At 34.2% G+C, this 12,710-nt stretch overlaps 1 protein-coding gene and 1 long non-coding RNA gene across 4 annotated transcripts; both read left to right on the forward strand.

Moving 5' to 3' along the window:
- Positions 1–375: 375 nt before the first annotated feature.
- On the forward strand, positions 376–1,626 carry LOC126856035 (uncharacterized). Of its 2 annotated transcripts, none has more exons than XR_007688321.1 (3): positions 376–433; positions 574–713; positions 854–1,626. It is a non-coding gene; the product is annotated as an uncharacterized LOC126856035 (long non-coding RNA). The 2 variants fall into 2 exon arrangements; XR_007688322.1 differs by having other exon boundaries at positions 994–1,626.
- Positions 1,627–4,254: 2,628 nt separating this feature from the next.
- LOC126855962 (protein vav) lies at positions 4,255–11,533 on the forward strand. Of its 2 annotated transcripts, XM_050604090.1 has the most exons (10): positions 4,255–4,734; positions 4,804–4,899; positions 5,147–5,674; positions 5,789–5,857; positions 7,192–7,381; positions 7,754–8,116; positions 8,356–8,676; positions 8,907–9,311; positions 9,488–9,759; positions 10,516–11,533. In XM_050604090.1, exons 3-10 carry the CDS (start codon positions 5,229–5,231, stop codon positions 10,871–10,873), a joined length of 2,424 nt encoding a protein of 807 aa, XP_050460047.1. In that variant the 5' UTR covers positions 4,255–4,734; positions 4,804–4,899; positions 5,147–5,228; the 3' UTR covers positions 10,874–11,533. The 2 variants fall into 2 exon arrangements, with proteins under 2 accessions (XP_050460047.1, XP_050460046.1); XM_050604089.1 differs by having other exon boundaries at positions 4,255–4,899.
- The last annotated feature ends 1,177 nt before the right edge of the window (positions 11,534–12,710 follow it).

Below are 12,710 nucleotides of genomic sequence, written 5' to 3' on the forward strand. Positions count from 1 at the left end.
AAACGCGGACAACCCTTGGTGACTGATAAAGAGAGTGAGAGAGTAAGAGAATCACGGGTAGCTCCGCAAAACGCGGACGACCCTTAGTGATGGATAAAGAGAATGAGTGAGAGAGTAAGAGAATCACGGGTAGCTCCGCAAAAGGCGGACCACCCTAGGTGACTTATAAAGAGAGTGAGAAAGTAAGAGAATCACGGGTAGCTCGCAAAACGCGGACGACCCTAGTGATGGATAAAGAGAATGAGTGAGAGTAAGAGAATCACGGGTAGCTCCGAAAAGGCGGACGACCCTAGGTGACTTATAAAGAGAGTGAGAAAGTAAGAGAATCACGGGTAGCTCCGCAAAACGCGGACGACCCTTAGTGATGGATAAAGAGAATGAGTGAGAGAGTAAGAGAATCACGGGTAGCTCCGCAAAATGCGGACGACCCTAGGTGACTTATAAAGAGAGTGAGAGAGGGAGAGAATCACGGGTAGCTCCGCAAAACGCGGACGACCCTTAGTGATGGATAAAGAGAATGAGTGAGAGAGTAAGAGAATCACGGGTAGCTCCGCAAAAGGCGGACCACCCTAGGTGACTTATAAAGAGAGTGAGAAAGTAAGAGAATCACGGGTAGCTCCGCAAAACGCGGACGACCCTTAGTGATGGATAAAGAGAATGAGTGAGAGAGTAAGAGAATCACGGGTAGCTCCGCAAAATGCGGACGACCCTAGGTGACTTATAAAGAGAGTGAGAAAGTATGAGAATCACGGGTAGCTCCGCAAAACGCGGACGACCCTTAGTGATGGATAAAGAGAATGAGTGAGAGAGTAAGAGAATCACGGGTAGCTCCGCAAAAGGCGGACGACCCTAGGTGACTTATAAAGAGAGTGAGAAAGTAAGAGAATCACGGGTAGCTCCGCAAAACGCGGACGACCCTTAGTGATGGATAAAGAGAATGAGTGAGAGAGTAAGAGAATCACGGGTAGCTCCGCAAAAAGCGGACGACCCTAGGTGACTTATAAAGAGTTTCGGAAGTATGGGAAGGAAATGTAATAACAATAATTTACTTTTAATAAATAATTCTAAATTGTTAATGGTAAATATAACAGGATTTTGAATAAAGTTTAGTCGGGTGGTTAACCAAGAATTATTTGGATTAATTAGTTGAAGAATTTAAGCACTTACTACTTGTTGAGTGCGATGATAAAATAACGTGATCGACCCTGTAGATTTTGGCTCTCGAGCTCGTCGGGTGGAGGTTGACTGCCTCAGTGTTCACAATAAGGTTGATTGGTTCGGACAGTCTTGGTAACACTAAACGCACTATAAGATCTTAACGCGAATTTCACTGAGGGCAGGAATCGGTTCACGATAAAGTCTTGAGTGCTTAAGGTACGTCACAAAGTCTTTTTCGCGAGGACACGGCACTCTTGGCGCTATATTCTCGACCGAGTATAAGGAGACTGCCCGAAAGACTGAACCTTTGGAACGTTAGAGAGAGCGTCGCGTGGTCTTGTCCGACGTTTATTAAACCCTTTTGCTCCTCCTCTCCATTGGTTTGTTAATCTATTTTAACGAATAGTTGTTTCTAATCACGCCCTCCGATTTTTCCTAGGGCGTTGCTCTAGATTCTTAGATCATAGGTATTGGTTGAGTTTGACCAATGGAGAGTAGTTGCTATCGGGCGAGGGTGAGGCTTTCGTTTTACGGATTGAGTCATGCTCAGTTCGCAGTAATCACCTAAGTTGACATTTTACTTGGAATTTATGATAAACATATAACATGAGCGGGTGGTCTGGCGATCGAGCGCGCGGCGTCGAGTGTCGCGAGTCTCAACTCCGGATCATCAATGGATCATTATTTTTGTGCTCTGTTTATTATTTTTTTAGTTTAAAATTCTTAGGTCTGATATCCGAACTCGAGCTCGAGTATCTCGCTGTCTGTTTGTCATGGTTTAAAATTTCTAGTGCTTGACTATCTGTATTTTTTGTTTAAAAATTCCGAGCCTTTAGAGTAAGTTATAATGTTTAAATTTATGGATCTGTTTTTATATTTGACTTTCGACAACGAGATTACACAGTCTCGCTTTTCAGACTTCGCCTGTTTATTCTTTCTGTCGGACGTAGACCATTTCTTAGAACGTAATTTATGTCACTAACAAATCTTATGTCATTAACGAATTTTCGATGAAAGAAAACAATCATGGAGTCTCTTGGACGCAATAATTTATATATTAGTATAAAAAAAAGGAACATTCGTGAAGTCTACCGGACGTAACAGTGGCTATAAATTAATATTTTTTAACGAAAATTTCATAAAAGATAATTCAATCTATTTACTTTGTGATGTTAATAATGTGACTTGAAAAAAAAGCAATTATTTATCAGAAAAAAATTGTTAAAAATAGATTTTTTTCAGCTGTTACACTGGTTTCCCCCCTTAAATAAAAGCAAACGCTCGAGATATGCTATCTATAGTCCTATAAGAGTTATCAATGAAAGAATTTATGTTTTTTTTACACCAATTGATTTCTCTCATTATTTTGTGCATAGTATCAAGGTAAGATAATCAAGAAGTAAATATTTTATGAGATATTTTACAGAATTTATGTAAAATTACGTCATATTAATAAAGTATAAAATATCTTATAAATTTTACAATTTTTTGCTATACTATTCTTATAATTTTTTACGCCGAATATTGCGAAAAATCGATTTATGTAAACAAATTAGAATAGTTCTATTTTAAAAAATTAAATGAGAAATGACTTTGAAATAACCTCATGATCATCATTCAAGATTAATCTAATAACGCCATTTTATATTCTCTTTGAAGTCATAAAGCTTTTGTATAAAACGCTTTTTTATAAGTAAAAGACGTATATAGTTAACGATGTATTTGGGATTAAAATGATTCATCATGTTTACCAAGTAGAAATATCTATTTGCATTTTTCTAATTAAATGTACCTTTTAATTTTATATTAGCATCGAACTTTTATGTGAATAAAGTATAAAATATTATAAAACATTATAAAATTATCGCAATGTTGCTGCAATGTTTTATGCTATATAGGAAGTTTATTTCCAGCCTGTTAATATTCTAATTTATTATTTTTATTAAGAGACAGATATTATATATATTATATGTATACAGGATGTCCTGCAAAGATTGTGCCAACGTTCGTGAGCGGGTAGAGGACAGTAAACTGAACAGAAAAGTCCTTTACCATTTTGCAATTTTTGCAATAATTATTGAAATATTAATTAAAAAGTATTAACGAATGAGCACGTGTTTCGCGCGGTTCAAAAGTTTGGCCTTGCGATGAGAGGAATATGCGTAAGAACAAACACTTTTCGTTGCCGTGCGACACGATGAAACTCGCCGCTGGCACGCCTAGAGCGTACATCCCATGATCTAGCCATGCGATAGCCGCGCGAAACGCGTGCTCATTTGTTAATATTTTTTAATTAATATTTCAATAATTATTACGAAAATTGCAAAATGGTAAAAGACTTTTCTGTTCAGTCTACTGTCCTCTACCCGCTCACGAGCGTTGGCACAATCTTTGCAGGACACCTATATATATATATATATATATATATATATATATATATTTGTCATATTTTTCTTTCAACTGCGCTGTCTTTTTCTCTCTTTTCAATTATTATAAAAATAATTTTTAAATATAAAAAGAATTGAAAGACAACTGACTGTTTTAAACGTGATAGCGGGAAACCAAGAAATCGAATCGAGAGATTCGAGTGATCGATTGCGATATTAAGCGATTAAGAAACGATAAAGAAAAATATATCTGTTCCAGAATATATTTTACAAAGGAATCGTGTATATTATATATAATAACTGTTATAATAAATAATAAATAATTTTACACTATTTGTTTAAAATATACAAAATTATTGAGACTATATATATATATATATATAGTCTCAATAATTTTGTATATTTTAAACAAATAATAAAATTATTTATTATTTATTATAACAGTTACTTATATGAGAGAATTTAAGAAATGTGACGCACATAAAAATTCTTGAAATTGTTAAATTAATACTCTAAAGATATAACATATTCCACGTGGCAATATTGCTACAATATTCTGTGCTAGTAATATATAATCTTTTTACAGATTTTTTTATTCTTTATATTTATGTAATTTATCCGCCTCGACTCTTTTCCTTGAGATAGCCTACATATCTGTCGGGTGCCTGAGAGTTTGCGGCCGGTCCTGGGGAATATCGGAGAGCATTGGATGGATGGGAATGGAAGAGAACATATATCATATATCGTCGTTTCGTGCGATGGTATGGCGGTAGTGGTTCACGAGTATGCGGTTTCGAACTTGGTGCGACGATACATCATGAAAATATCACGGCGAGCATGAGCGAGCAAAACTATTATTATATTATCTTAAACCGCGAGTAAATATAACGCTCCTGTGTGTGTCCCGTCCTCTCTTTGTATTCTTCCTCGCAAACGTACTCTCTCTTGTACAACCTGTACTTATGTGTCTCGCGAGCGACAGAGAGGAGATGTAACGTGGTGTGACAACGATGGCATCGTCTCGACAGAACGAGTCTATGTGTGCCGCTGTCACAGATCACGCTTCTACATCGTCGCTTTGACAATCAGCTGATCAACGCGATGTCTCGACGTGGTTCTACCAGGATGGACCGAGAGACGCTCGGATTGAGAGATTGTCGGATTCATTTTGCAGTGGCTGATAAGAATCGTGCGCACGATTTAATCTCGCGATCTTGAAGTAAAAATCAAACTTACTTCAAACTATTCAATTTTACAGCGATTCCACACGAGCTCTCCTTACTCTGGAGTTTTGTTGCGAATGATACCAAACGCGGCTTGTAATGATAGAAACGGACTGATTCATACTTTCTTAGTATGTATTATATATATTACATATCTATTATGTATCTATTACGTATCATAATAACTTTTGCAATAATACAGCATAAGAATCCATTTTAATATTTGTACATTCTTAATTCTACCAGTTTTTAATTCATCTTTCTAATATAATAAATGCTAAATATATAAGATTTTTCACACTCATATATCTTCCTGTGTTACAATATTTATAATATTTTATCAATCTGTATTTATATTTATATATTGTAATTTTATAGGTAGTAACGTGAAATATATAACTTGCAGAAAGCTCAAACATAATGCTCAAAGTACCTACAAAATTATGAGCAAAAATTTTCTATGCCCTATTTATTGAACGATAAAAAAAAAAGCATAAAAATGAACAGGGCAGAGAGCGCAGATGCCGGCAAGGGTTGGCGCGAATGCGCCAGCTGGTTAACTAGATGCGGTGCGTTACGAGCGGATCACAAGGCCAATTGGCCACAGGCAACAGCGTTTGATTTGGCTTACACGTTGCGAGACGGCGTCTTGCTTTGCAATTTACTGAACATTGTGGACTCAGGTTGTATAGACATGAAGGATGTGAATCAGAAGCCGCAGATGGCACAGTTCCTGTGCTTACGTAATATAAAAGTGTTCCTGTCAGCATGCTCGAGCATCTTCGGTCTCACCGATTCGGAACTGTTCGAGCCATCTATGCTGTTCGACTTATCTAATTTCCATCGTGTTCTCTGCACGCTTTCTGCCTTATCCAACTGTCCACGATTCAGGCGAAAGGGTATACTGTAAGCAACTGTGTTCTGCATATTTTGTCACAAAGAAGATTTGAATTCTATTCTATTACTAATAATTGTAAAGTCGATGAAAAATAATCAGGAAATAAATGTTATGTATTGCAGTGGATTTTCTGTTGGTCATGGAAGATCGCAAGAGGACATTTATAAGGACTTACAAAGTGCTGGCGTAGGGTAAGAGTTTTTTTTAATTAATTAATATTTTAGTATTTTACATAAATTCATTACAGCAGTTTATTGATGAATATTAAAGATGAGCATTTTTCGATGTTTAAAATCAAAATTTATCTCTTACAAAGGAGGAAATTTCTGTTTTCTTTCATGAAATCATACACAGACATCCATTTTGAAATAACGGTTTACAAAAGATTTAAAAAAACCAATTATTTTATTTTGCTTTAAAAAAAATAATGTAATGAGACTTTTTAGTAATTCTTATTAATTGGTTTAGCGCCACGCCCGGATTGGTGGCGTTTACCATAAAAACTAAGGCTGTGGACGTAGATGAGTCCCAAGTTTATCAGGAATTGCTTTGCTTCTCGAGCAATTCTCAGCGCGATTGGCCTTCCGCGGAGAAGGTACACGTCGTTTCACGGCTTTGCAATTTTAAAAACATTTTGCAAAAAAAATCCCTGCCATGACTGTATTGTTGTATAAATTTCTTTCATAAGTGCAAGCATAGACATCTTAATCTATAAATATTAAACTATTAAAAGATTGAAATATATGCAAAGATGTTATATGCTGTGATTAAAATTTATCACTTGGACACTTTCGCATTCTTGCTTAAATTTATCTTAGTTCCAATTTTATTTCACTGTAGATGTTCTTTCTAATTTGTTTTTATGAATATTAAAATTTTGACTTATTACACAATTATATGTATAATAAGTAATAATTATATCTTTTCTAAGAAAGTTTTTGTTTTAAGGATGTAAAACATTTTTTCATTATAATATCTTTTTACACTTCATATATATATTATATAATTTTTATCAATATGTATATTTTTACAAATAATATTTAAAATTTCTTACATTCCACGAAGTAAAGTAAAAAATATAATGAAAAGAATGTTCGACATCTTTAAAATAAAAATTCCTTTCTTAGAAAAAAATGTAATTATTATACATATAATTGTGTAATGAGTTAAAATTTTAATGTTATAAAAACAGATTAGAAATCTAACACCTGCATTAAAATAAAATTGAAATTGCGATATATATATATATATATATATATATATATATATATATATATATATATATATATATATATTTATATATATGCAACATACAACATAAGAGATACAGTGGTGGCATTGTTTTATTCTTTATGTTGAAGTTGACACAATGACAGTATACATATCAATTGCAATTGATGTCTCATCATCAATAACATATTTTATAATTGTGTTATTTACAATTTGATTTTTCCCGGGAAATTTTTAGCAACTTCTGTATGCATGTATAGTGCATGGCTGTGTTTTTTTTATTTTTATGCTAAAGCCGCGAAGATGAGGGTCGTCGCAGAAGGTTTAGAAGACGGGAGGGTGACGAAACGGGCGGCGGGGGGGATAACGAAGACCCGGTCGGCGAGGAGGACGGATATGGAGCTTTTTGCAGTCACGCGCAAAGCGAGGAAATCTACCAGGATCTTTGTAGTCTGCACTTACCACCTCCTCCGTCCGTTGCTCAGGTCATCATCTTCTCGCCGTTATTCTTATTCATTTATCAAATTTTTAAACTTTTATATTCTAATTGTGGGATGTTAGATATTCTTTAACTTCTATTTTCCTTGGCAATTATTCAAAAAATTGGGAAAAAAAAATTAGAAAAAGAAAATTCTGTATTAAAACATACAAAAAAAGTGCATATATTAAGTGTTAATCTTATCATTAAAGATGAAAAGAAGACTGTCGAAATATATTTTATTTATTGTTCACACGCATATTTATGAACTATGATTAATTTTGTTATCCTTTATCTGCTACGCTTTACACTTTGCACAACTTAAACTGTAGTTTTGGCAAAACCGACTTTTTTTATTGAAATAATTTTCATATAATAGGGCGGTGCCATTTCCGGAGGTGAGAAAAGGGATTATGTGATCCAGGAGCTTGTGGAGACTGAGCGAAATTACACAGAGGTTCTCAGTAGTTTGCTCAGGCATTTTGCGCGTCCGCTGTCATCGTTACTCCGGCCTGAGGATTCTACGCGCATTTTTTTCGGCATCAAAGAACTCGCAGAGATCCATGTGGGCTTCCATAGTCAGCTGCGCAAAGCACGAAACGGCGCAGCGCTTGCCCAAGTTTTCCTAGATTGGCGGGAAAAGTTTCTCATTTACGGTGACTACTGCGCAAATCTTACCCTTGCGCAAAATACTCTGCAAGAAATCTGCACGCGTAACGAAGTAATCAATCAAGAAGTTATCGTAAGTTTCACTTTTATGGAATCATAAAAGTTTAAGAGAAGAATTTTATATTTTACAAGTGTATTTTTAAGAGTCTTTTGCAAAAGAAAGACCACAATTTAACAAAATTTATTTAATATTTGAAATATAATTCAAGATATAATCTTTAAATAAATTGCTATCATCAGTAAAATCAGTAGTTAATATAGCATGTGATACATATGTATTGTGGATTGTTTTAACATTGACATTTATTACAGAGGTGTCAACAAGAAGCTAATAACGGTAAATTCAAGCTGCGCGATATACTATCTGTGCCGATGCAGAGGGTGCTCAAGTATCATTTGCTGTTGGAAAAGCTAGTAGAAGAAACTCCGCGTGAATGGGTTGAAGATTACCATGCGCTGACGAAGGCGAGAGAAGTAATGGTCGATGTCGCTCAATACATAAACGAAGTAAAACGCGATTCCGACACATTGGACATCATAAAAGATATTCAAGCGTCAATAATTGATTGGGATGTGCCCGAAGATGCGCAGTTAAAAGATTTCGGTCGATTACTTCGTGACGGCGAGCTGAAGGTTTGCTCAACATTTTTTCGCAATAAAAGAAATTAAATTTAAAATCTTTTTAAGTGCATAAAAGTTTTAATCCCTGTCTGAATGCAAAACGAAAAATTATTTAAAAAGATTGACATAAAATGTAAATTAAATAAATTTTGAAAGAAAATTAAAATTACATGATAATCTTAACGAAAAAAAAATAGTTAGGCTCGTTACGATCTCGTCGTTTTAATTTAATTTTTTTGCAGGTGAAGGCTCATGGCGATCAGCGGATAAAGGCTCGTTACGCATTCGTGTTCGAGCAAGTAGTATTGATTTGCAAAGCGGGCAGGGGAGACCAGTATTGTTACCGGGAAACTCTACGTTTAGATGATTATAGATTGGAGGATCATATAGGACGGAGAACGTTGGGTAGAGATTCGCGTTGGTCCTATCAGTGGTTACTTGTACATAAGCAAGCATACACGGCGTACACACTATACGCAAGAACGGAGGAGCAGAAGCAGATGTGGATAAAGGCGCTGCAAGATGCAATGGATAATGTCAATCCCGCGGCCTGTCGCAATACCAATCACAAATTCAAGTTGACAACGTTCGACACTCCTAGGAGCTGTCAACGGTGTGGAAAGTTTCTTAAGGGTCGGATATTCCAGGTAAATAATGAATTAACTGGCGAAACACATTCAACCCGTTTACTTAAGCGTGATTAATCATTTTGTAAAACTAAGCAAATCAAGCGTATGACCAAATTTCATGCTTATTAACAGTTGTTTAAATTTTTTTTCGGATTGATAAAACAGACTTTTAATACAATAACATTATGATACAGGGTTACAAATGCGAGATATGTCGACTAGCCGTGCACAAACAATGCATCGTACATTCGGGTCGCTGTGTACCCACGGCACCGTTGTTGACACCACCTCCACCCTTACCCTGTGAACGCGCGCTTGCCGCGAAGTTGTGGTTCGTTGGGGAGATGGGAAGAGATGCGGCGACCAACAAGCTGGAATCTCGCGAGGATGGCACGTATATGTTGCGCGTCCGTCCAGCCGGGCAACCGCGCCTCAAGCATGAAACGAATTACGCGCTCAGTATCAAGTAAGTTCAAACATGTAACAATATTTTTGCTGAAGAAAAATAGCAATTTTTTTTCCATATTATGTCTGAAAAAAAGATTTATAAATCCCGTTGTCCCGTTTTATTGATTTTTAATATTTAAATCATATTATTAAATTATTTGTGTTAAAATATCTTGTCCTCATAAATTCCAATTTTTCTTTTTCTTCTTTCTTTTCTTCCTCTACTTCTTCCTTATTTTTTCCTTACCCTCTTCCTCTTCTTTCTCCTCTTCTTCTTTCCTTTTTTTATAATTACTTAAATTTTTCTGAATATTTTTTTCATTGTAATTACTAGCGCTGCCATCCAATCACTTTACTTTATGTCACTTTTTGTGACAAGTCACTAAAAAGTCCCTATAGTCACTTTTTTTTCTTGATATGACATGAAATAAAATATAAAAGTTCTATTCATATTTTTGCTGTCTCGTCTGATAACAATTGTTACTTGCTCACATATTTAATAAAATGCATTATTTATTTCATTATTATATTTTATTATTTTTTATTAAAAATTAGGCTATCGAAATATAGCCTTTATTTTTCTTTTCTTAAATGGCCTTAATTACTCTCAAAATTTGATACACAATATCATTTTTAGTTACTATTTTAATATCTAAAACTTTTTATTACTTTTTGTTACTTTTTTTATGAAAAAACAGTCACTTTCACTTTTTTTTTTGTTTGACGACTGAATGGCAGCGTTGTGACTATATACTTTAATACTCGGATATTTCAGAGCGGAAGGAGCGGTGAAACATATTCGAGTGTTCAAACGTGATGTCGACGGTGCGGATCTATATTATCTCAGTGAGTCCCGATTCTTCAAGAGTGTCGTTGAGTTGGTCGAGTATTATGAGCGAGCGTCATTATCGGAAAACTTTGAAAAACTGGACCAGCGTCTACTATGGCCGTACCGGCGAGTTCTAGCTAAAGCACTATTCGACTTTCGCGGCAGCGAACGCAATCAACTGAGCCTGCGACGCGGTTGTCGCGTCGTGGTACTAAGCAAAGAGGGCGATGCCAAAGGATGGTGGAAGGGTAAAATAGGCGATCAAGTAGGATTCTTTCCAAAAGAGTATGTAGAAGAGGAATAGAACTGTTAAAGTCAAATTATATTTAGATCATTGCATATACAGGGTGTCCCCCATTTTAAAAATTCCATCCTCATAACTTTTCAGGATCTACGTTTGAAGAAAAACGACTCAGATAAAAGTTGTAAGGAACAAAGGGAGCTATCTAATAGTGATCTTGGAAAACCTTTAATGTCAAATCCAAGGTCACTATTAGATAGCCCCCTTTGTTCCCTACAACTTTTATCTGAGTCGTTTTCCTTCAAACGTTGATCCTGAAAAGTTATGAGGGTGAAACTTTTAAAATGGGACACCCTGTATATCGAATTTTAAAAAGTTTGAGATGTCTTCTTATAATTGATTATTAATAATAGTTGTTTAAATTGTATAATTATTTAAATATCTGTAAATTGGATTTGGATTAAGAATGATCAAAATGGTTGAAATATTCTCCATCGTGATATAAGCTGATATATGCCTCTGTTGATATGGCTTTTTTATCTTTGTTTGATTTTTATGGCATTTAAATTGCTCGTTTTTTGTCTAGATCTTTTATAAATTTTATAGTAGTAGTCTGTTAAAATATAGTATTAACATATGAAAAGAATGAATATCATGAAAACATTATTACATATTTGGGGCATGAAATTGAGAAAATATTTTTGAATTTTACTGTTCATAAAAATATTTTTATGTTTTGTATGCAAATAGCTTTTTATTCTGAGAAACAAAATTTTATCTATCGTATCTATATCTTGTTTTTTTTCACAGATTCGTGAAAAAACAAAAACGATATTTTATACGCAACGATCTAATCCAATTAATATTCATTAATCATTGAATGATCAATAAATGCGATACATCATGATAATCACTTATGATGCAATCATGATAATTTTATTAACATATACCTCAATAGAAAAAAATAAGAGGAACGAATTGCGAAGCATTTTTGCATTGTATAAAAAATAAAGAGTAAATCTAAATAAATCTATAATCTCGCGCACACAACTTCGATGTTACTTGTTCTCTTCGATTTTATGAATGCATCACACACGTATACTGTTGTAATGCATACTTGACGCTACGCTTAGATAAATATTCTTAGCCACATGTATAGAATTATAAAAAGATGACAATTATTTTTTACTGCGACACGGCATTTCTGATTATTATTAGAAGACGATTATAAAAGCATATCATAAAGATTAAAGTTGTTCATCCGAAAATACCTTTAGAATATATATCGTGCAGATATATATTGTACTACATACAGAATATTCTTAAAAAGATGGGAATTGGTCTTTCTAAGAAATCTCGAATTAAATTTTTCTGAAAAAGAAAATAAAAAATTATACCAAAGAATTACAATTGAAATGTTTATGTGTCTGCATAATTCTGCACTTTAAATTTGTTAATAAAAAGATACTATCAATTCTCATTTTTTTTATAGACATACTGTTCATATAGTGGCCTATATGTTACTGACAACTTTCTTCTTTATGATCAAATTTTAGAGTCAATTGCTAGACATTAAAAAACTGTACATATACCATAATCCTCCATGTATAATTAATAAGAAATACTTCTACTTACATTTAAATTGCGAACAAATACATATATAAATTATATATAGGATGTTCGGTAATTGGGGAGCAAAGAGAGCAATTTCTCATAATGAAATCAGCTCATATTATATAATTATATACAATATTATTTAATAATAGCACGCATACAGGCGCATAACAATATTGATAAAATTGTTCATAATATTACTTGGAGCTATGTTTAGTTACAAGTTCATATTAAAAAAGCCTTAAAATCTTATATCTCAACTTATTGCAAGCTCAATTATGGTGCC

The sequence above is a fragment of the Cataglyphis hispanica genome, chromosome 17 (assembly GCF_021464435.1).
Source record: "Cataglyphis hispanica isolate Lineage 1 chromosome 17, ULB_Chis1_1.0, whole genome shotgun sequence".
Classification (NCBI taxonomy): Eukaryota; Metazoa; Arthropoda; class Insecta; order Hymenoptera; family Formicidae; genus Cataglyphis; species Cataglyphis hispanica.

Bases quoted from the DNA above. Each gene is read 5' to 3' on its own strand.
- LOC126855962 (XM_050604089.1), top strand. From the start codon at position 5,229: ATGCCCTATTTATTGAACGATAAAAAAAAAAGCATAAAAATGAACAGG. The intron at 5,675-5,788 runs GTAAGCAACTGT...TATGTATTGCAG, and splicing joins TTCAGGCGAAAGGGTATACT to TGGATTTTCTGTTGGTCATG. The intron at 8,677-8,906 runs GTTTGCTCAACA...ATTTTTTTGCAG, and splicing joins TTCGTGACGGCGAGCTGAAG to GTGAAGGCTCATGGCGATCA.